Here is a 24,688-nt window from a genome sequence, read left to right as displayed (position 1 = left end):
AATGTATTAAAAATTTCTCTTTTAATGGGATATGCTTTTTTCATGACTAGTTTATGTATCTGCTAATGAAGATTCATTATTGCTAGAACGAGACAGGGTTCAGCATCAATATTAGCCCTGATTTTTGCTTTTATAGATATTAGTGCTGAGAAAACTTGTTCGCATAGACTGTTGTAGCAGAGTTACAAATTCTTTTTTCTTTTTTGAGATGGAGTCTTGCTCTTTCGCCCGGGCTGGAGTGCAGTGGCCGGATCTCAGCTCACTGCAAGTTCCACCTGCCGGGTTTACGCCATTCTCCTGCCTCCATCTCCCGAGTAGCTGGGACTACAGGCCCCCGCCACCTCACCCGGTTAGTTTTTTTGGGTTTTTTTTTTCTTTTTTGTATTTTTTAGTAGAGACGGGGTTTCACCGTGTTCGCCAGGATGGTCTTGATCTCCTGACCTCGTGATCCACCCGTCTCGGCCTCCCAAAGTGCTGGGATTACAGGCTTGAGCCACCGCGCCCGGCCGGTTTTGTGTTTTACGTTTAAGTCTTTAAACCACCTTAAGCTAATTTTTGTATTAGATGTAAGGAAGGGGTCCAATTTCAGTTTTCTGCATATGGCTAGCCAGTTTTCCCAGCACCATTTACTGAACTGGAGATCCTTTCCCCATTGCTTGTTTTTGTCAGGTTTGTTGAAGATCAGATGGTTGCAGATTTCTGAGGTCTCTGTTCTGCTCCATTGGTCTATATGTCTGTTTTGGTACCAGTACCAGGCTGTTTTGGTTACCGTAGCCTTGTAGTGTAGTTTGAAGTGAAGTAGCGTGTTCTTTTTGTTCTTTTTGCTTAGGATTTTCTTGGCTATATGGGGTCTTCTTTGATTCCATATGAAATTTAAAATAGATTTTCTAATTCTGTGAAGAATGTCAATGGTAGTTTGATGGGAATAGCATTGAATCGATATATTACTTTGGGCAGTATGGCCATTTTCATGATATTAATTCCTCCTATCCATGAAGATGGAATGTTTCTTCATTTGTTTGCATCCTCTTCATTTGTTTGCATCCTCTCTTATATCCTTGAGCAGTGGTTTGTAGTTCTCCTTGCAGAGTTTCTTCACATCCCTTGTTAGCTGTATACCTATGTATTTTATTCTCTTTGCAGTGATTGTGAATGGGAGTTCATTCATGATTTGGCACTTACCAGTTTAAGGAGTTTTTGGGCTGAGATGGTGGAGTTTTCTAAATATAAAATCATGTCATCTGCAAACAGAGAAAATTTGACTTCCTCTCTTCCTATTTGAGTATGATTTATTTCTTTCTCTTGACTGATTGCTCTGGTCTGAACTTCCAATATTATGTTGAATAGGAGTGGTGAGACAGGACATCCTTGTCTTGTAACAGTTTTCAAAGGGAATGCTTCCAGCTTTTGCCTATTCAATATGGTATTAGTTGTGGGTTTGTCATAAATAGCTCTTATTATTTTGAGATATGTTCCATCAATCCCTAGTTTGTTGAGAGTTTTTAACATGAAGGGATGTTGAATTTTATCAAAGGCCTTTTCTGCATCTATTGAGATAATCATGTGGTTTTTGTCTTTGGTTCTGTTTATGTGATGGATTATGTTTATTGATTTGCGTAAGTTGAAACAGCCTTGCATCCCAGAGATGAAGCTGATTTCCTTGTGGCAGATACGTTTTTTGATGTGCTGGATTTGGTTTGCCAGTATTTTATCGAGGGTTTTCTCATCAATGTTCATCAGGGATACTGGCCTGAAGTTTTCTTTTTTTGTTGTGTCTCTTCTTGGTTTTGGTATCAGGATGATGCTGGCTTCATAAAATGAGTTAGGGAGGAGTCCTTCCTTTTTAATTGTTTGGAAGAGTTTCAGAAGGAATGGTACCAGCTCCCCTTTGTATTTCTGGTAGAATTCAGCTGTAAATCCATCTGGATCCTGGGCTTTTTTTGGTTGGTAGGCTATTAATTACTGCCTCAATTTCAGAACTTGTTATTGGTCTATTCAGGGATTCGACATCTTCCTGGTTAATCTTGAGAGGGTATATGTGTCCAGGAATTTATCCATTTTTTCTAGATTTTCCAGTTTATTTCCATAAAACTGTTTATAGTATTCACTGATAGTAGTTTGTATTTCTGTGGGGTCAGTGGTGACATCTCCTTTGTCATTTTTTATTGTCTATTTGAGTCTTCTCTCTTTTCTTCATTAGTTTAGCTAGCAGTCTATCTATATTGTTCATTTTTTCAAAAAAAAAAAAAAAAACAGTTCCTGGGTTCATTGATTTTTTTGGAGTGCTTTTCATGTCTCTATCTCCTTTAACTCTTCTCTTAGTTATTTCTTGTCTTCTGCTAGCTTTTGGATTCATTTGTTCTTGCCTTTCTGGCTCTTTTAATTGTGATATTAGGGTGTCGATTTGAGATCTTTCAAGCTTTCTGATGTGGGCATTTAGTGCTATAAAATTCCCTCTTAGCACTGCTTTAGCTGCATCCTAGAGATTTGGGTACACTGTCTCTCTGTTCTCATTGGCTTCAAAGAACTTCTTGATTTCTGCCTTAATTTCATAATGTTTACCCAGGAGTCATTTAGGAGCTGGCTATTCAATTTCCATATAATTGTGTAGTTTTCAGTGAGTTTCTTAATCCTGAGTTCTAATTTCATTGCACTGTGGTCTGAGAGACTGTTTGTTATCATTTCAGTTCTTTTGCATTTGCTGAGGAGTGTTTCACTTCCAATCATATGATCGATTTTTGAGTAAGTGCCATGTGGCACTGAGAAGAATGTGTATTCTGTTGATTTGGGGTAGAAAGTTCTCTAGACGTCTACTAAGTCCACTTTATCCAGAGCTGAATTCAAATCCTAACTATCCTTGTTAATTTTCTGTCTTATGGATCTGTCTAATACTGACAGTGGGGTGTTCAATTCTCCCACTATTATTGTGTGGGAGTCTAAGTCTCTTTATAGGTCTCAAAGAAAATGTTTTATGAATCTAGGTGATCTTTTATTGGGTGCATATATATATAGAATAGTTAGCTCTTCTTTTGAATTGTTCCCTTTACCATTATATAATACCCTTCTTTGTCTTTTTGGACCTTTGTTGATTTAAAGTCTGTTTTGTCAGAGACTAGGATTGCAACCCCTGCTATTTTTTTGCTTTCCATTTGCTTGGTAAATATTCCTCCATCCCTTTATTTTGAGCCTATGTGTGTCTTTGCGTGTGAGATGGGCCTCCTGAATATAGCACACTGATGGGTCTTGACTCTTTATCCAATTTGCCGGTCTGTGTCTTTTAATTGTGGCCTTTAGCCCATTTACATTTAAGGTTGGTATTGTTATATGTGAATTTGATCCTGTTATCATGCTGCTATTTGGTTATTTTGTACATTAGTTGATTCTGTTTCTTCATAGTTTCATCAGTCTTTATATTCTGGTGTGTTTTTGCAGTGGCTGGTACTGGTTTTTCCTTTCCATGTTTAGTACTTCCTTTAGTAGCTATTGTAAGGCAGGCCTGGTGGTAATGAAATCCCTCAGCATTTGCTTGTCTGTAAAGGATTTTATTTCTCCTTCGCTTAAGAAGCTTAGTTTAGCTGGATATGAAATTCTGGGTTGAAAATTCTTTTCCTTATGAATGTGGAATACTGGCCCCCAATTTCCTGGCTTGTAGAGTTTCTGCTGAGAGGTCTGCTGTTAGTCTGATGGGCTTCCCTTTGTAGGTGACCTGGCCTTTCTCTCTAGCTGCCCTTAACAGTTTTTGCTTCATTTAGACCTTGGAGAATCTGAATATTATGTGTCTCGGAGTTGGTCTTCTCACGGAGCATCTTATGGTGTTCTCTGTATTTCCTGAATTTGCATGTTGGCCTATTTTGCTAGGTTGGGTAAGTTCTCCTGGATAATATCCTGAAGTGTGTTTTCCCACTTGTTTCCATTCTCCCTGTCTTCTTCTTGTACTCCAATAATAGGTTCAGTCTTTTTATGAAGTCCCATATTTCTTGGAGGCTTTGTTCATTCCTTTTTATTCTTATTTCTCTAGTCTTGTCTGCATGCCTTACTTCATCAAGGTGGTCTTCAAACTCTGATACCCTTTCTTCTGCTTGGTCAATTTGGCTATTGATACTTGTATATGCTTCGTGAAGTTCTCATGCTGTGTTTTTCAGCTCCATCAGGTCGTTTATGTTCCTCTTGCAGCTGGTTATTCTAGCTAGCAATTCCTCTAACCTTCTATCAAGGTTCTTAGCTTCTTTGCATTGGTTTAGAATATGCTCCTTTAGCTCAGCGTAGTTTTTTATTACCCATCTTCTGAAGCCTACTTCTGTCAATTCATCCATCCGATCCTCCATACTTCATGATCTTTCACCCAAAATTCTTCTCAATGATCCATCACAGGACAACTTTATTAGGTCTTTGATTTTTGTGGGCAGCAAGGGGTTAATCAGATCACTAGAATCATGCAGTTCTCAGCAGAACACCAATATTTTGAATTCTTCTGTTTGCCCCCACCACCTCAGGAGTTTTTGCACCCTTGGGCAATGTGTGTGAGAGAGAGCTAGGCTTTTCTTAGTACTAGGGCAGAGGGAATATGTGTTAAAGGATAGGTGGGAAGGGAGACTCTGCAGGAAGCTGAGGAAGTAGAGAGTTATTCACTTAAAACTAAGTGGTCCCAATCCTGCTGGAGAAGTTTTCACAAGTGTTCTTGGTTTATGAGTTCCTCAACTTGAAGATGCCTGAGACTGGTACTTAGTCATACTTAAAAATACAACAAAATTTGATTCATTATGTTCATATAACTTTCTGGACTGTGTGAGCAGATCTTGAAAGTAAGCCTAATTATTCTAACTTATAAGCAACAAGGTACAATCCTATTTCTAAACTACTAGCCAAATCTCAATAGTATTAACGTTATTTAAAAATAAAATTTTAATTGCAAATAGTACATGGCCTAATTTGAACATTCTTTGGAACATGTTTATATCTTCTGCCTTTTATGTTGATTTAAAACATTTGCTTTTATAAACTAAAGCAGCCTTTCAAGTGAAAACAGCATTTTGCTAATAAAATAAAAGAAAATCTGGAAACATGCAAAAAATAATGTCCAAATGTCTACTTCATAATGTAAAACCTGAAAACATATGATGGAGAAATAATACACAAAAATCACATCCACCTTCCACCACCTACACACAAAAAAATTTCATACAGACTGCAGTACAGTGATTGTTTTTTATGAATTAAAAGGTCAAAATTGTTTCATTTTCTCTTCTGCAGATTCTAATAAGTAAAAAATGACAAAATATGCATAGACATGTCTGTAAACCAAAAATAAAATTCTAAGGCCCCCCAACCATCTGAATGGACCCCTCCTCTCAGCCAAGAGCATTCCAAAATTAACCTGCAAAACTAGTTCAGGTCATGATGGGTAGGGGAAGCCAGGCATGCCTCATTCTGCCCTCCTCCTTTTTGGAATTACTGCTAGAACAGACTCTGTAAGTCTGGAAACAATAGGAAACATTTACAATCTATTCTCTCTGAAGCCTGGTAGGCTTCATCTGCATGACAAAACCTTGGTCCCCACAACCCCTTATCATAACCTAGATATTCCTTTGTATTGATAATAACTCTTTCAATCAGAGTAACTCTTTCAATCGAAAAATCTTTGAATCCATTGATGACTTGGAAGATCCTCCGCTTCCATTATCCTGCCTTTCCAGATGGAAGCAATGTACATCTTGCATATATTGATTGATGTCTCATGTCTCCCTAAAATGTATACAACCAAGTTGTACCCGAACCACCTTGGGCACAGGTTCTCAGGATCTCCGAAGGGTTGCATCACGGGCCATTAGTCACTCATATTTAGCTCAGAATAAATGTATTCAAATATCTTACCAGGGTCTGACTCTTTTCATCAATAATTTCAAACTATGGTCACACAGAAAAATGCACTCATTCATCCTTGAAAATTATTTTCCACAGAGCAAAATGCTACATACTGAATGCAAAGTGTTTGGCTAAGAGCAAAATCTATCTCAACCATCAACTCCTTAATATTGTGAGGTATACTGTTTCACTGTTTCTTCTTACAGATACACATTTTTTGTTGATTTTGCCTTTTTTTTTTTTTTTTTTTGAGATGGAGTCTCTCTTTATCGCCCAGGTTGGAGTACAATAGCGCGATCTCAGCTCACTGCAACCTCCGCCTTCTGGGTTCAAGCGATTCTTCTGTTTCAGCCTCCTGAGTAGCTGGGATTACAGGCACCTGTCACCACGCCTGGCTAATTTTTGTATTTTTAGTAGAGACTGGGTTTCACCATGTTGGCCAGGCTGATCTTGAACTCCTGACCTCAGGTGATCCACCCGCCTCAGCCTCCCAAAGTGCTGGGATTACAGGTGTGAGCCTTTGTGCCTGGCCTGATTTTTGTCTTTTCAAGAAAAGTTTTAATTATAAAAAATTTCAAACAGATTGCAGATTAAAACAGACAGAATATTATAACGAATCTCTGGGTACCTAACTCAGCTTCAACAATTGTCACCCCATGTTCAGTCGAGACTCGTCTATATCCTGACCAAAAGTCAAACCCTTTTCTTGTATTATTTTGAAGCAAATCCAAGACAGCATATTATTATATCCTCATGATTAGTCTTACAAGAGTATATTTATTTGATAAATAGTGACTCCAAGGTTCAAAGAAGTGAAATTACTCATCCAAGGCTGCCGGCACCAAATTTAGAATGAGGCTTGAACTATGAGTGCTGGCTCTACAAGACAATCAAGGCATGTCTTCAGAGGGGTTACTAAGGCAAAGTCCCTGTGCTCACACTTGCAGCCACTCTTAGCCTTCCCTTAGCTACATTCAGAAGCTGCTACCTCTGATCTCTGTTTGTTTACTAACAACATGTGGCGTCTAAAGACTCAGCAGGGAAAGGTGACATTTCACCAGTGGAAGAGCTGTGAAGTGTTATCTTCTTTAGCCATTGTTCCTTTAATCACCTTGCTTCCATGACAAAGTCAGCTGTTTCCCCAAGGTACAACTCATCAGCTCTAGCTGAACTGCGAAGAGCTACCTGAAGCACAACTCTTTCAACTGTAGTTTTCCTTGTAGTATTTTTAACACTGACTTCAAGTGTCAGTCTCCTTTGGATGGTCTACAAATTCAATCTGGCTCTTTTCAAAGGCGTGTAGCTCTTCGAGTAGCCAAAATTGTGGCCGGAGGGATGCCTCATCAGGAAGCTGCACAAGATGTCAACGATGCAACTGCCCCGCTGCACAGGCAGTGCTGGCCCAGCTGCTGGGACATTGACAGGTCAGTGGAAAACGAGTGCCTAGGGTGAATGTAAGATCTTTAATTAGCATCACAGTTCTTGCAGTCATGAAGATGGGCAAGACCAGCTGATCCACAGTGGGACTGAAAAGTACCTGCCATTTAATGATTCACACTTAATTCAGTTAAAAAAAAAAAAAAAAAAAAAAAAAGAGGAGGAAAATTAGCAGGCATTGGTTCTACTTCACTCCTCCTTTTTGGTTAAAAAAATAAATTTTGAACTAATTTCTTTGACTTTGAAGCTGGTGTGGCCTATCGCTCACTTTCCTGACACGCGGTTCTGATTTAGGATGCCGTTCTGTTCAAAATGATCTTCAGTAACTGTCATTCACAGTTACTCCTCAGTCAAGTCTAAATTCTTCGTTAGCATTCTAAGTCGTCTAAAATCAGTTCCTGCTATACTTGGTCCAACTTGGCCTTTCCTGATTCCCTTAACTTATACTGCAATTAACAAACTCTCTGCAGCTTCTGGTAAGAGTCCCTGCTTTTCTTGTTTTACTGTCTTGCCCACGCCACTTCATGTACCTGAGAGTTCCCTTCCCACTTCCTACAGGATCCTTACTATCTTAGAGCAGAGCATTTCTTTGAAACCTTTTCACAAATTAAATGGAATCTTTCTACCTTCCAGACTCCTTATTTTCTATACCTCTTTTGGGGGACCTGTAACTTTTTACCTAGTATTTTCTTTACCTGTGGGCATGCATGAACATTTCTCGTGACAAAGATCCTCTTCCTTGACTTAACTCTCGTCAAGCTTCTCTGAATTCTCTTCTCATCTAGACCCTGACTTTTGGCCTTCCATGTGTTAGTGTCTGCTTAGTTCAGTTTTAGCAAGCCTCCTACTGGGTCAGTTTAATGAAAATCCCAACCCTTACTATTAGATCAAATTCCTTATTTCCCACCCTGCCTCTCTTATTAATCTGACCTGCCTTTGGCAATAATCTTGTCAAGCCAGTTTAGCCAGAATTGCCCCTACCTTTGATATTTCCTCCTTGTAATTTTCTATTTACTGACCTCACACCTTACTCCTTGGCTATAAATTCCCACCCTTCCTTGCTGTATTCAGAGTTGAGCTAGATCTCTTTACCACTATAAAATTCGTTTGTAGTGCCCCCTTTGGATAAAGTCAGCTTTACTGTTTTCTTACAAGTATCATGAATAATTTTTTTATTTAACACTAGTTTATCTCTGAGGACAAAGCTACCAGCTTAAGGGATAAATGAATCTCACAGAGGAGGTAACTTAGTACTATGTCCATGAAAGTTGCCTAATAAAAATTACTGCGTAAATGAATGAATGGAGTGAGTGAATGAATGTGTTTTCAGGCGAGTTAAAAAATATTTTCTAGTAAGTTGTTTAAAATTCTTTTCCTTGTTATCCTTTTTAAGAGTAGACTCATTTTGGCTACTTCAGTAGCACTATTAAAATACCTTATTTTTGCAGAAAAGTAAAATTCTTAATAGAATAAGTGACTTGTAAATTGGGATTTAAGGATGTGACTAAGTCTCTTAGCTTTCAAAATTTGCTCTAAATAAGATTCCCTTTTTCTACTCGGAATACTAATAAGCGTAACAAAAGAACTATGGTTGATACTGTGCTTTGCAATGCAGCACAGAACTGGCATATTCCTTTCCCTAAAATTAGAGCCACGCTTTTTTTCGATGCAGAATAAGGATTCTTACTTGCTTCCAACTCCTAGAAATGTATAATTAATGAACAAAGTAACTTAGAATGAGCTGTAGACCAAAAAGCAGTTTTTCAACTGCATAGAATAGTGTTGATCTCCAGTTGAAAAATGCTAGACAAAGGCAATTTTGAGGGATTGAGAGGGGGTTGCCTCAAGAAAGGCAACATATGCAGTTGGACTAGAGAGAAGGAGAGGGATGCTGAGTTGCCATAGTAACATTACGGAAGGGAAATGAGATTGCATGGGGTTAGCAATATTTTCCAATTCCCTTGATTTTTAAAGCACTCACATAACAAACAAGTTTCCCTTGGGCAGAATTCTAAAGCAACACAAACTGGCTAGTCGAGATCTCATATTTCGTTTTAGTGACAGTAATCTTATTAGTGAGGAGGAGAACTGCACGTTACTGGCTGAACGGAATGCTCTCATGTTAGCCTAAGAGCAAAATCTTGCACACACGAAGATCAAAAGACTTTCAGGTCTGATTTTTCTGAAAAGCATGAAGCAGGATATTAAGGCATCGCACCTAGGACTATGAAACCAGAATGTGTCTTTAGCAGGTCAAATTTGCTCAGTGTCACTGGAGTGACACAAATGCGTGGTTTGGGAAATATTTTCAAGAAGAGACATATTTATTTTGAGTAGTATCCTTTAGGATACTCTTTCCTTCTTTTCTTTTTCACAAGCAAAATAAATAAATAAATACAAACCCCTCACTCCAGAGAAGGAAAAGGAATTCAAGCAGAGAGAACTCTGCAGATAGATCATGGCTGTAGAACAAGATATAACCTTGAATTAAAAACTGAAAACAATGAAAAAAATGTAGAGAGTCCTTCAGGAGAAGAGAGCTATGATGACACTGAAAGATAAACTAAATGGCATCACTTACAGTCTAATAACTAAGCTCTTTTCTTCCTTTTTTTTTTTTCTGTTTGAGACAAAATCTCGCTGTCACCCAGGCTGGAGCGTAATGGCACAATCTCAGCTCACTGTCACCTCTGCCTCCTGGGTTCAAGCAACTCTCGTGCATCAGCTTCCCAAGTGGCTGGGATTACAGGCATGCCCCACCACTTCCAGTTATTTTTACATTTTTTGTAGAGATGGGGTTTCACCCAGTTGGCCAGGCTGGTCTCAAACTCCTGGCCTCAAGCAATCCTCTCACGTCAGCCTCCCAACGTGCTAGGATTACAGGCATGAGCCACCACACCTGGCCAGCAAAGCTATTTCATATTGGCATTTTCACCAAAAATTTGGACTGTGTCCTCATTTTTTTGTGTGTGTGTTAGGCAGTTATCGAGATAGCCTAAGAGGTGAAATAAAATTTTTTGAATGTCCTCTATGTTATAGGCTTATTATAATTGTGATCTTATTTAATCTTTACAGCAATTCTATGAGAAAAGTATCAGTAGTTACATTTATAGACGAGAAAACTGCTCCAGGGGATTTGTGTACCTACTACTCAAGGTCACATGGCAAGTACATAGAGTAAACCGATAGAATTAGGATTTACATTCATGATTGCCTCCCTTTGAAGGACTGGGTTTCTTCTACTATGCCAAGCAAACTCTTCAAAAAATATAAGCAGTCAATGTTCTATTTAAGATCAAGAGGTCATTTCTGCCATTTATATATAGGAGGAAAAATATATTAATTAGCTTCCTTGTTCTACTGTTATACCATCTATATGTTTAAATGAAAATAAGGTAAAATCCTCTTATGTCCTCTCTACTTGGAAAACTACAGCCTTCATTCTGTGACTAGAACACACCCTTATGTTATTAGTATTGTAGTTTTCCACTCTGTTCTTTGTGTTTATTGTCCCTCCTTGCTTGTCTCCTTTTGGGTTGAGAATTATTTAGTATTCTAATCATTGAAATATCATCTATATCATTGGCTATCTTCTGATTTTTTTAGCTAAATATTTTTTGGGGGGGAGGGTTGTTTTATAAATTAAAACGTGTATCTTTAACTTACTAGTGTGAATATTATAATATTACAAATTGTAATTCCTATAATGTAATAATTGTATATTATATATAATATTATATATAATATAGAGTGTATATATAGTATATATTATATATAATATATATGATATGGAGTATATATGATACATATTATATATAATATAGAGGATATAGTATATATCTAAACAGTATTTATTGTAATATATAGTATATATTATATATATGTGGTAATATATAGTATTATATATGTAATATATGTACTATGTATATATAGTATATTATATTATATATTATATATAATATAGTAAATTATAGGATAATAAATTATAGTATAATATAGTATAACAATATGTAATATATAACATACTATATAATATATACTATGTTTATAATCAAAATACATACATAGTATATAATATAGTATATATACTATGTATATAATCAAAATACATACATAGTATATAATATATATACTATATACAATCAAAAGCAAAAGTCAATATATATTATATATAGCATATATAATACAGTATAACATAGCATAATATAGTATACTATAACATAATATACTATATTATATAGTATATATAATACATAGTATTCATTATATAAATATATTATAAAGTAATATTAATATTACATATATTATATACTGACTTAATATTATACCACTTTATGTATAATGAGAATTCTGCAATATTATAATTCTATTTATACTATTAGTTGTATCTTTTGTGCTATATATTTTATTTCTACCTACTATTATATATTATAGCCCTCATAATAGATTGATATTTTTGCTTCAACAATTGACTTTTAAAGAACTTAAGAAGAATAATATTTTATTGTATCCACATATTTACTCCTTCTAGCTCTTCTTTCCTTTATGTAGATCCAGTTTTCTTTTTGGTATCATTTCCCTTAGACGGAAGAAATTTCTTCAGTATTTTAGTTAGTATGGGCCTGACGGTAACAAGTTATGTCAGCTTTTGCTTGTATGAAACAGTCTTTGTTTTGCTTTTAGTACATAAATATAATTTTTAGTAGATATAAATATATTTTTTATTAGAATTTATATCAGTTATATAAATAGATTGCTAGATATTTTTCATTCAGCACTTTAAAGGTGGCCCATCATTTTCTGACTGTCAGTGTTTCTGATGAGAAGTCAGATAACATTCTTATAATTGTTTTTCCCATTCATGATATATCTTTTTCTCTGGCTACTTAAATGTTTTTCTTTTTGATTTTTTGTGTGATATGACTCTGTGTGGTTTTCTTTGTATTTATCCTCTTTGGGGTATGCTAAGTTTCCTTGATTTGAGGCCTTCAGTTTATGATCAAATTTGGAAGTAAATATAAACTTATTTTATGCCCCATTCTCTTTCTCCTTTGCCTCTTGGACTACATTGTACAGATTTAGTCAACTTGTTATTATTCCACAGGTTACTGACGTAGCTGTGTATTTGATTTTTAATCTTTTTTTCTTCCTGCGCTTTAGTGTGGATGATTTTTATGACTTGTGTTTAAGTCCTCCAATTTTTTTCTTCCTCTGTATTCAATCTATTTATCCTATCTAATGATTTTTAAAGTATTTCTGATATTGTGTTTTTCAATCTTAGGATTTCCTTCTGGTTCTTTTCCCCCCATTATACTTGTTTCCCCTATAGCTTAACATATTTACCTTAGTTATTTTAAATTCAGCAAATTTCAACAGTGGAGTCATCTGTGGGTTTGTTTCTATTACCTAACTTTTCTTCTGACTGTAGGTTACATTTTCCAGTTGACTTTGTTTAGTAATTTTAAAATTACATAGCGGGTATTTTGTATGATATGTTATAAATAATTTGGAACTTACAGCAGCTTGGTTTTGTCCAGAGCTGATGATTTTTCTTAGCAGAAGGCTTAGTCCAATGCAAGCTATTCCATCATAACTTAATGCCAGAACTCTCATACATTTGAATAAAAACAGGATACGTGACCTCTGCATATTATGCCATGATAGTTTGTATTTGTTTCTATCATGCACAACTTATGAATATTTATTCTATGAATACATGAGAGAATTCTTGACTTTCCAGTTGGTAGATATTGAATAACCTACTATAAAATATGATTTCGGTCAGGCACAGTGGCTCGTGTCTGTAATCCCAGAACTTTGGGAGGCTGAGGAGGGTGGATCACGAGGTCAAGAGTTCAAGACCAGCCGGGCCAATATGGTGAAACCCCATCTCTATTAAAAATACAAAAATAAGCTGGGTGAGGTGGCGTGTGCCTGTAATCCCAGCTACTCAGGAGACTGAGGCACGAGAATCACTTGAACCCAGGAGGCAGAGGTTGCAGTGAGCCAAGATTGCGCCACTACACTCCAGCCTGGGTGACAGAGTAAGACTCTGTCTCAAATAAATAAATAAATAAATAAATAAATAAAATAAATAAATGATTTCAAACATAAAAGGTGCTTTTATATGCTTCTTATAAGATGTTACATGTTTGAAACAATTTAATATTCACAATTTACAAAACACTAATAATTTATTTTATCTTTATCTTTCTTTTGAGGAAGGAGGGTAATTAAAGATGGTTATAGTTGACAGCTATAGAGTAATTGTGTGCCTAACTGATGAAGAGCTATTAAAAAAAAAAGTTAGATGTGAGCATTACTAACGTACATTAAGACAAAGTAGGAGAAAAAGCAGACAAGATTCTGACCATTAGCACTTGGAACTACATAGCAATTAACTAAAATAAAACTGTCCTGAGCCTATTTTGTAGACTCTTCAACAGAACGAGGCATATGACATTTATCAGGTTGGTGCAACAATAATTGTGATTTTTGCCATAATACTTTTAGATCTCTAATTTGGCAAGGGAAATGAGGTTTACAATGTAGTGTATAAACATTAGGAGAGGGAGAAAAATAGAACAAAAGATGCTCCCTCCATGTTCTCAGAATGCTTTGCAACTGTAAAAAACATTCTTTCCGTCAAAGATATTCTCTCGTGTTTTGAAGGCTAGTGACATTTCATGATTACCGGGCCTTTTTTAAATTTAAATAAATATTTTCAATTAACTTGTAATCTTTGTGACAAAAATGAAAAAATTGATGCATTTTTATATGACATGAAGAAACATTTTCAGGCTAGTTTCAACTAATATAGAATCCCAGGGTCTTCTTCACTATTTCTAATGTTCTTGTCAACATATCTATTTTAGAACTCAAGGAGGAAGTATTGTTTTAGAATTTCTTTTTCAGAGAGAGTATTCTATGACTTTGAAATATTTAATATTTTATTCAAGGATTTATTTTTAACTTTGGACAATCACATTCCTGGAAATATAATCAAAAGCAAAAGTCAGTATCAATAATTATTTTTTTCTTAGTATTTAACCTGAGAAACAAAACCAGTTACATTTCTGGGAAAGCATGGGCTGATATTATAGTACATCCAAGTGTCCCCTGACACCTTCCCAGGCAGTAAAAATTTAACAATTGACAGATTGGAAGTGCCTTGAACACTTCATCTACCTGAGCATAAATACTTCTTTATTCTTGTACATAAACTGGATGCCATTAACTTTAGCAGAAAAATTACATTACCATAGGACCAGTATAAAGTCAAGTAAATTAAGATGTTTTGACAAATGTAACGTTAAGAAGTATATCTTATTAGGCATTTAATATGCACCCGGAAGTTTGCTAAGTATGCTAAGTGTGACAGACACTAAGATGACCATGCGCATCTTAGAGTTAAGGTGTAGCTTTGCAAGTAATGCTGTGGTAATAGGATTCTCTGAGGATGCAGGCAGTGGCAACCTGCTAGGAAGGCTAGAAGTTGGGAGGGGCACAGTTAGAGTAACATTCTGGCAATCAGAGCATTGTTATTACCAACACTACCGGGGATTCTGCATCTTCTCTGAAGCACTAAATACAAGTATAACTGCTTTTATTATTAGATGAAGAGGAGTCAGTAAGAAGAGACAGAGAACTCAAGTCTCAAAATGGTTCTGATTTCGGGTCTATATTAAGTCTCTGATTGGTCTGTGAATTGATGCAGAGCAAACTAAAAATGACAAGAGACCAACCATTGCAAAGTATCTTCCTTCAACATGTACCAAATAATCATGCTAGTTTAAAGAGGGGAAGAATTCAGTGGAAAGAAATAGGAGGCCATTCTTAGCAAAACATTTTAGTCTACAAAGAAACGAAGCCATTGTGATCTTGTCGGAAAAATGAACTACATAAATCATTTTAAAATTAGAAATCTGCATATAGACCAGATTGACAACTATGCCTTGATAGGTGTTTCTGTCCCAGCACATGTCCCACCACGATGACAGAGATCCTCTATATACTTACTCTTGGCTATCAACAGGAGCGTGAGTTAACAAGCCAGTTGATATTAATTAGCATTATGGGGCTGGGAAAATGGGAAAGACTTTCCTGAAATGAGCTAAACAGAAACCTGAAGGACCTGGGGGCTGGGCGCGGTGGCTCACGCCTGTAATCCCAGCATTTTGGGAGGCCGAGGCGGGCAAATCACGAGGTCAGGAGATCAAGACCACCCTGGTTAACATGGTGAAATCCCCTCTCTACTAAAAATACAAAAATTAGCCGGGCATGGTGGTGGGTGCCTGTAGTCCCAGCTACTCGGGAGGCTGAGGCAAGAGAATCGCTTGAACCCAGGAGGCGGAGGTTGCAGTGAGCCGAGATTGCGCCACTGTGCTCCAGCCTGGGCAACCGACAGAGTGAGACTCCGTCTAGGAAAAAAAAAAAAGAAACCTGAAGGGTCTGTAATTCATCAGATCCTAGCTAAACACCTCCAAGAAGATTCATGTGCAATCATCCTAAATTTTACAGTAACTAATTATTCTTAAGGTTACCATTTCCAGTGCCCTTCCAGCTGAGAGAGTGAGATGGTCAGGAACAACTTTCTGTCTGTACTGGCTGGAAAACCATGACTCAGGAGGGTGAACTTTTCTCAGGTCACAATTTCACTACTTGCTAGTCACACTTAAGCTTAGAGATCAGGCACTAGGGTGAAATTAAATTCACTCATCTGCCTTTCCAGCTGGTAATATCTTGCTCTGATCCTACCTAAATTACCCTGAACACAATTCCAGTTTATATCCTTGAATGAAAGAGCTCTAAGGATGTTCTTTTAAAGTGAATCCTCTATTCTGTGAGCACCTAGGCAGGGCACAGAGCAATAGGAACAAGGTCCCTTACAGTGCTGGCCTCTGAGGTGAAATCCAGTGATGCTTTCCTGCCTCTAAAACACGGGGGATAAGTGTGTATACCAGGTCAGATTTACTGAATGCAAGCAAGGTTGCCACAATAGGAAGTACGCGGTGGCAGGCAGATGGGTAGATAACGGTATCTATTTTCTCAGGGGCTACTGGATTGGGTAGTTAGAACTTGTTTCTTTTGTGACAAATTCTCCTTTCTATTTTTAGGCTTGCCCCCATGGCTTTCTGACATTTTAGCCAGCTCCTTCCCTTTCACCCACACACCCAATCACTACTTCATCATCTCAGCAGGAGGGAAGGGACACTTTGATGAAGAGAACACAAACAGTTTACATATTTCGGGTATATACTGTAATTTCTCCGATTTAGTCTGCCAGAAATTCAGTCTGTGCCGAAATGACACCCTTCCCCCAACCCATTCCATTCAGGACAACTGCAGAAGGATGTCAGGCTTTTCTGTCCTCTCATTCTCCGTGTCTTTCCTTCACATAATTCAGGAGGAATGTAAATCCGAGTCAAAACTGAATGGGAGGTACAAAGGAATCTATATTTTTGTCGAAAATAAGACAGCCCTTCAGTACAGGGAGGCAAAGTGGCACAGAAACCAAGTTGCACACCAAACTTTGCCTATGTAGATGATTTCCTATCTTTGATAGTTGCATGCAGAGGAATTTGTATGTTTTTCTCCTGGCCCTTCCCTGTGACACTCGATGCCCTCTAAAGATGGGGCCTGAACTTCCTGTGTATCCTTTTCTCCTCCCATTGAACCAAATAGAACATGTAAGTGTTTGACAAATAATGAAAAATTACTGACAAATCATTTTGCTGTTCTGTAGATTCACTATATCAACAAAGAGAGAAATAAGGTAATTTCCAATCCATATACCAATTGAAATCTGTATATCTGGGCACCTCTTCAAACTTCTCTTTTCTGCGTGTCTTGGTAACCCTCATTTCCCTTTGCCAAGATTCCTCCTCTTTACAAATGTTCCTTTTCCTCCAGGTAATAATCAGGCAACAGACGCAATGCATCTCTACTTTTTATTCCTTACAACTCTTTAAATAGCCTATGCTTAGCAGAAGACCCCTGCCATTTAAAGCAATGTTTCTAGCATTCTTTATATACTGATAATTGCTTCTTATTGGAATGATGAATAATCAGTTCAATCAAACCTATATTCAATTTACCTCCCCAGTAAGACAGTCATTTAGGGGTAGGCTTCCCTCTTTCTTCCCTTTTCCTATTTAGAAAGTTTGTTTCTTTTAAGGTACATAGATGGTTTCCAGGTTCAATAGTAATAAAAAAAAAGAAGTCTGGGTCTCCTGCCTATGACTGGGCTGTCTTAGGGTCAAAGTACAGAATACAAACTAGACCTTTTGTTTCATAAGGGCAGGGGAAGTTGTGTCTTGCTCTGTCATCTGCTATGTCTGGCCCACAGTAGACACTGCCTTTCCAGCTGGTAATATCTTGCTCTCAATTTGAGTTGGTAATATCAACTCAATTTATTGGTTGAGTAAATAAATGCGAGGAATAAAAAATGAAGTAGTAAATCAAAGCACTACAGAAATTAAGCTGAGGTTACCAGGCCAGTTTTAGGAACATGGAATCAGAATTTTTAGAAGAGGGAAGCACAGGATTGCAGGAGTTGCAGTTACAAGAAAACTACTTAAAACCCTTCGATAGATGGATGTTTGTGCTGAGACCATCTTTTGATTAGATTGCTTCCTGCACAAGAAATACTGAATAAGAAAACCTGTGTCTAGAAGTTTAATACTAACTGGAGCTCTGAGATATACTAGCAGTGGCTAGAATTTATTTCTGGCCTACTTTATGCCAGCACAGTTTGCAAACATTATCTTGATCGTCGCAACAACCCTACAAGGTGGCCATTAGTTTTCTTTATTTTCAGATAGAGAAAGTACAATCAGTAAAGTTAAATAGCCTAGCTAAGTCAGCTAGCTAAGTTTAGAATTTGGATTCAAATCAGATTATAAGTCTCGGTTCTTTCCCCTAACCACAATGCATCACACCAAATAAGCAACATGCCATAAACACCTAGATTCAACATATTTGTGGGTTTTTATAACTTTTTAATTTAAAAAAATGTCATTTTGTTTTGTTTTAGAGACAGGGTCTCATTTTGTTGCTGAGGTGTGATGAAAGCCTACTGTAGCCTTGAACTCCTGGGCTCAAGCGATCCTCCTGCCTCAGCCTGTTGTATTGCAAAGACTATAGGTGCATGCCACCACTACCAGTTAATTTTGTTCTCTTTTATTGGTAGAGATGAAGGTTTTGCTGTGCTGCCCAGGCTGGTCCCAAACTCCTGGACTCAAGTGATCCTCCTGCCTTGGCCTCTGCAAGTGCTGGGATTATAGTTGTAAGCCACTGGGCCCAGCCTTTAAAAATTTATTAATTGTGGTAAAATACCTACAACATAAAATTTACCCTCACAATCCATAAATGGACGCTTCAGTGTTAACCACATTCACATTGTTGTGTAACAGATCTCTAGAACTTTTTCATCTTGCAAAACTAAAACTCTATACCTATCAAATAACTATTTCCTCTACCCCTAGTCCCTGCCAACCACCATACTACTTTTTTTCCATGATTTTCACTACTCTAGGTGTCTCCCATAAGTGGAATCATGCAGTATTTGTCCTTTTGTGACTGGCATATTTCACTCAGCATAATGTCCTCAAGGTTCATCAATGCTGTATCATGCAACAAGATTTCCTTCTTTTTTAAGGGCTGAATAATATTCCATTGTATGTATATACTACATTTTAAAATTCATTCATCTGTCCGTGAACATTTGGGCTGCTTTTACCTCTTGCCTATTGCTGTATGAATGTGGTTATGCAAATATTTTGAGATCCTGCTTTCAATTATTTTGGACATATACCCAGAAGTGAGATTGCTGGATCATATGGTAGCTCTATTTTTAATTTTTTTTGAGGAAGCTCCACACTGTTTTCCATAGCAGTCACATCATTTTACATTTCTACCAGCAGTGCACAAGGGTAGACAGATTTGTTTTTAAATAGAATAACTTGCAGTTTTAGTATCAAACTGACCAAATAGCTTAGCTTACAGTGTCTTGAAAATTAAATGCAACAAAAACTCTAGACCTTTTAAAGCCAGGTACCATTTAACTGTGAATTAAGTATTTACAAATATAGATGGATGGCCATCCCATTTTAAAAAGAATAAAAGTAGCAATCATTTTCCAAGAGACTATAACAAATAGAACAAAAAATAAAGCTCATGTTGTATCAGTGCGAAGGTATTAGGAAAAGTGTTCCTACTTCCTGAATATAAGTAGAAGCAGGTACATAAGTTGCACACTTACCCTGGTTTTGGCATCGATTTTAGCTCCTCGATCAAGCAGTAGTTTTACCATATTTGCATTTCCTCTTTTTGATGCAACATGTAAAGGAGTGATGTCATTCTGAGAAGAAGAGGAAAAAAAAGTACAGATTTGATATTTTTGGTTTCAACAAAATGTTCCCTTCTAAACTTTCCCCAACATATCCCCATTTTCCCCTCTTCTTTTCTACACATCCTTTATGAACAGTGTGCTTCCTAATGCTTCTGACAGGAATTTTCTTCAGAAGGCAACTTTAAAAAGGATGAATTGTAAGGGAATCTGTGAGGCAGGGTCCAAGTTAATTTATTTCAGTCACTTGAGGTGACTGATGGTTGAGGTGAGAATTTGTGTTTTTTTGCTCCAAAAGCCTGCATTTTTAAGTCAATGTATTTTTCTATAAATGTGAGTGATACATACTGGCTAGTGAGTGGTTGACTAACAGGCTAATTAAGTCAGTACAGACTGAATTTAAAGGAGTGTCATATGACTTGGAGCCTTTCCCAGGTTCTGTTGGGAGCATCAGGTTGTCAAGGAGAGACAATAGGAACTCAAACTGGAAAATCTGTTACTTCTATACATAGTCACGTGACTTCCCATGTCCGTGGTGCTTAAATGTGTTTACAGGCATTTGCTAGCAGTCTCATGAAAACTGTAATTCTTATCTGACAAATATTTGAAGAATAGCCAGATTGTTAGGGTTATCTGAAATTCTAATTGTGTTCTCCTTGATTTCAGTGGAAGGCCACCATAGTTATTCTTCTCTCCAAGCATCTTACAGGCACTATGATTGTTTCCAGACTGTCAAGGAAACATATGCACACATTGAAAACAATTCCCTGATTTCTTGTTTTATTTTATTTTTTTTCTTTTTAAGTGACAGAGTCTCGCTATGTTGCTTAGGCTGGTCTCAAATTCCTGAGCTCAAATGATCCTCTTGCCTCAGCTTCCCAGAGTAGCTGGAACTACAGGTGTGCACCCCCATGCGTGGCTTATTCTTGTGTAGCAGCAATATGAGTTTAAGTTCTGTTGTTCACAAAGAATCAATTACATCATAAATGAACTAGGCTCACAGGGCTTATTGATTTATAAGTTGATAACAGAAACAATATAGTAACTATCAAGTATTGATCACTTCCTACATGTCAGGGACTGTGCTAAACTCTTTACTATCTCATTTAATTCTCACAATCCTCATAATATCGTATATAATCTGAATTGCAATCCCCATTTTACACATGCAGAAACAATTGGCAGAACCAGGATTCAACTCTTCAACACTTAAACTTTTGAATGCATGATTTTAAAAACCACAATAATGAAAAATTCCAACATACACAAAGTTTGGGCAAAAAACCATAATGAATTTCAAGTATTCCTTGCCCTGGTTCAGTAAACACCAACCTTTTGCCAATATTATTTCTTTTATGCTCCCTACGGTTTTTTTTTTTTCTTTTTTATCCTGAAGGAGTTTAGGAAGAGGAGAAAGAAAAATCTTGGCATCATGTTATTTTACCCATAAATACTGCAATTTATCTCTAACAGATAAGGACATCTCAAAAAATTACAATACCATTATAATGAAGAAAGTAAAGATAATTCCTTTATGGCACTCAAGACCGCCTCCATGTTCAAATCCTCCCATTATCTCCAGCTATCTCCATGAGTCTGCTCAAGTTGGAAGGTCGACATATTGCACTAGGTTGAAAGTCCTTTAAGTCTTTCTTAATCTCCACAGCTCCTCTATCCCACCTTTTTCCCCGCTGCGTTCATTTATTTATGGAAGAAACTGGGTAATTTATTGTGTAGACTCTTCCACAGCCTGGATTTGACTGATTGAGTCCTCATGGGGAGTTAACATGTCCTTTTCTCCCTGTATTTTACATAAACTTTTCTAGTTAAACGCTTTTAATGGTTGTAGGGTTAGGGTTAGGTTTACAACCTTTCCACAGATGGAAAGGTTGCACGTTCTCTTTGCTCACTATTCTTAGATGCTAAAATATAAATCTTAAATGAAAGAAGAAAGAGACCTGAGGAAAACAAATTTCTCTTAGTAATGCTGGTGGAAAGGAAACAGACTAATATTGCTGTTCCCCAGGGTGTAGGTAAACTTTTTCTGCAAAGGGCCAGATGGCAAATATATTCTGTTTTGCAGGCCATACAGTCTCTTGTATCTACTGAACTCTGCCATTGTGGCATAAAAGCAGCCACAGGCACATGCAATATGTAAAGAAATGGGAGCGGTTGTGTTCCTAAAACTTTACTTACGAAAACAGGCAGTGGGCTGGATTTGGCCTGTAGACAGTGGTTTGCTGACCCCTGCTCTAGGCCTACCAGCTTGCAGCTGCACAGCTTTCAACTGTGTATAACAGGTTACAAAAGAGGAACTGAAACTATAGGCTGTGCCATTGTGTACTCTGTGGTCTTTTTTGGTGTGGAGGACTATCTGCTGTGAGTGAAAGCTGGCAGAAGGAAATAAATTTCATGACGACTTTGAGATCTGCTTGCTTATCTCTGTTTTCTGAGTACAACTGTGTGTTGCTCTAGTGACCCAAGCGGCACAGTGGATGAATTCTAGGGCTGAGACGGCAGGTGGAGGGTCAGATTGGGAATAAAGGAAACACCGACCAATAGGAGAGCTCACTGAGCCCCAAGTGGGACGTGACATGAAGCCCTCATCACTTCCCAGTGTGCGTAAGGGCTGGCATGCCATTTCCTTTTAAAACTGTGACCTCCCTGGTTGAGAAAGACTTACTTAAACTTTACACGAACAGGCTAAGTTTAGTGAGAGGAAGAAATCTATTTCTAATTTCACTCTATTCCATATTTACGCACTCTCTCATACTGTGGATGTGGAGATGACAAAAAGGTGCCTTGAGTTTCTAATTCTCACATTTTCTCCACCTCTCCAGCCCTTCCTAGAGAAATACTTTATATTCTACAGCACTTAAACAGTGTTATAATTTCATTTTACCCTCACAACAATCCACTGAAATAGGATAAATATCATTAACCCCATGGGATAAAGAAAGTGAGGCACAGAACTGGTAATGTGCAGATTAAGAAACAGCTAATTAGAGGCAGAATCGGGATTAGAATTCAGGCTTCCAGACCCTCAGGCTGTGGTATTTTCAGGCAGGGTTCGGAAGACCTCTGTTTAAAAACCCTAGCTTCTCATCTCTGTCAAATGCAGCTGCCAATAAAATGCAAACACCTTTTATTCCTGAGTCACATTGTGGATGTACCTGTGAAGTAGAAACAAATCAAAATGAAAGTGGTACCTCAGGGCCACACAATGGACTACTCGTGTTTTGATTCCTCAGCTAACCAATAAAAATGCATTATGCCCTACTATGAGTAAGGCTGTGTGTTGCATTTCCACTGTCTAAGCAAGCAACAGAGTTATGCAATCTCAACATATCAAAGAAACTCAGTGATGTTAGAGCTAGAAGCCCTGCCTAAGAGAACCCTCATTTGCTGCTGGTGAAACGTAAATTTGTACATTCTTGCTAGAATGCAATTTGGCAGTTCATATAAAGAGCCTTCAAATCTGTAACCATACATTAGGACAGAGTTTGGCTGCTGTGGTGGAAAGGGCAGGAATGTGGAGAAAGACCCAGCCTTGAACCCAGGCACACACCCTAAAGACTGAGTCTGAGCCTACATGAAAGACCCCCGACTCCTAGCACCAGCCTAGCACAGAGTAACAAGCAAGAGTAGTCAACTGCTGAGGTAAGGCAGGAGTGTGGGGGGACCTCCTCTGTGCTGCAGGTGTGCAGAGAAAGCAGAGGGTGGAACACTAACACTAAGCAAAGTTCTCTGATGCCCCAGCCTCCACCCTAAGCAGAAGGCAAGATTCCACTAGAGGAATCTGAAGCCTGAAACAAAATGTAAACTCAGCTCAACTCCTGCCTAAACAGGCTCCACCTCTCACATTTGCAGCACAGAAGAAAAAGTATGAGTATGCTCAGTTCCAGGCCAAAATATTATTTAACTCAATCTCTCCCCTTCTACACACAATATCCAGTGTTCTATCTAGTAGGAACAACATGCATGAAAAGATAGGGAACTGCAGCAAAGACATGGGATTTTTAGCAAAGAGTCAAATGGAAAAATTGCAGTATCAGAGTGAATTCCTTTTTTGGGCTCCTCAGTAGACTTCACACAGTTGAGGCAAGATCCACTGAACTCAAAGATATGTCAATTTAAGTTATTTAAAATAAAAACATGAAGGAGAAAAAGGAGTGAAAAAGAAAGTACAGAGCCTCCAAGAATTGTGGGATGATACAAAACAGCTAATGAGAGCTGTATAAGAAGAGACAGAATGAGACAGAAGACAAATTTGAAGAGGTAATGAATGGTCAAGAATTTTCTTGGAGTAATGAAAGGCAGAAAAATACAAACCCAGGAAGCTCAGGAGACACCAAGCAAGATAAACAATAAACAAACTCTCCAACTAGACACAACAGTCAAATTGCCAAAAATGAAATATAAAGGGAAAATCTTGATGGTGGCCCGAGGAGAAAAGACACACCTCACACAGAGAACAAAGATAACAAGTAGAATGGACTCCTCATCAGAAATTATGCCATCCAGAAAAAAAGAAGTGACATCTTTAAATACTGACTGTCGAATAAGAATTCTACACCAAATGAAAATACCTTTAAAAAATTCAAGGAGTAATAAAGACTTTTTAAGATAAACAAAAGCTAAGAGAATTCATCCTCAGCAGACCTAGAATACATAAAATGTTCAAAGTTCTTCAGACAGTAGGAATATGATAGTAAACAGAAACTTAGACCTGCACCAAGAAATGAAGGGCTCTGGAAATGGCAAAAAATGAAGCCAAATAAAAGAGACAACGGATGGTCCAAAGTAAAGACAAAAACAATGAATCATGGGGTTTCTAATATATGCAAAAGTAACTTGTATGACCACAATCACACATAGATGAAAAGGAGGAATTGGAACTATACTGTTGTCAGGCTCATACCATATTTGAAGGTATACTGTGATAATTTAATGACATAGAAAACATGGATATATTATTAAAGATATCAAACTATGACAAATAAGAGCAATTATTATACATAAATATATATGCATTCTAAA

The 24,688-nt window shown here is 37.4% G+C and overlaps 1 protein-coding gene across 5 annotated transcripts in view; it reads right to left on the bottom strand.

Moving 5' to 3' along the window:
* ANK3 (ankyrin 3) overlaps nt 1–24,688 on the bottom strand; it is a 707,282-nt gene that overhangs the window by 189,159 nt on the left and 493,435 nt on the right. For all 5 annotated transcript variants that reach the window (XM_025395913.1, XM_025395911.1, XM_025395909.1 and 2 more), the window contains one exon: nt 19,562–19,660. In XM_025395913.1, the coding sequence (XP_025251698.1) occupies nt 19,562–19,660 (99 nt within the window). The remainder of the gene's footprint in view (nt 1–19,561; nt 19,661–24,688) is intronic.

Source organism: Theropithecus gelada, chromosome 9, assembly GCF_003255815.1.
Source record: "Theropithecus gelada isolate Dixy chromosome 9, Tgel_1.0, whole genome shotgun sequence".
NCBI lineage: Eukaryota > Metazoa > Chordata > Mammalia > Primates > Cercopithecidae > Theropithecus > Theropithecus gelada.
This window is presented reverse-complemented; position numbering and strand designations above follow the sequence as displayed.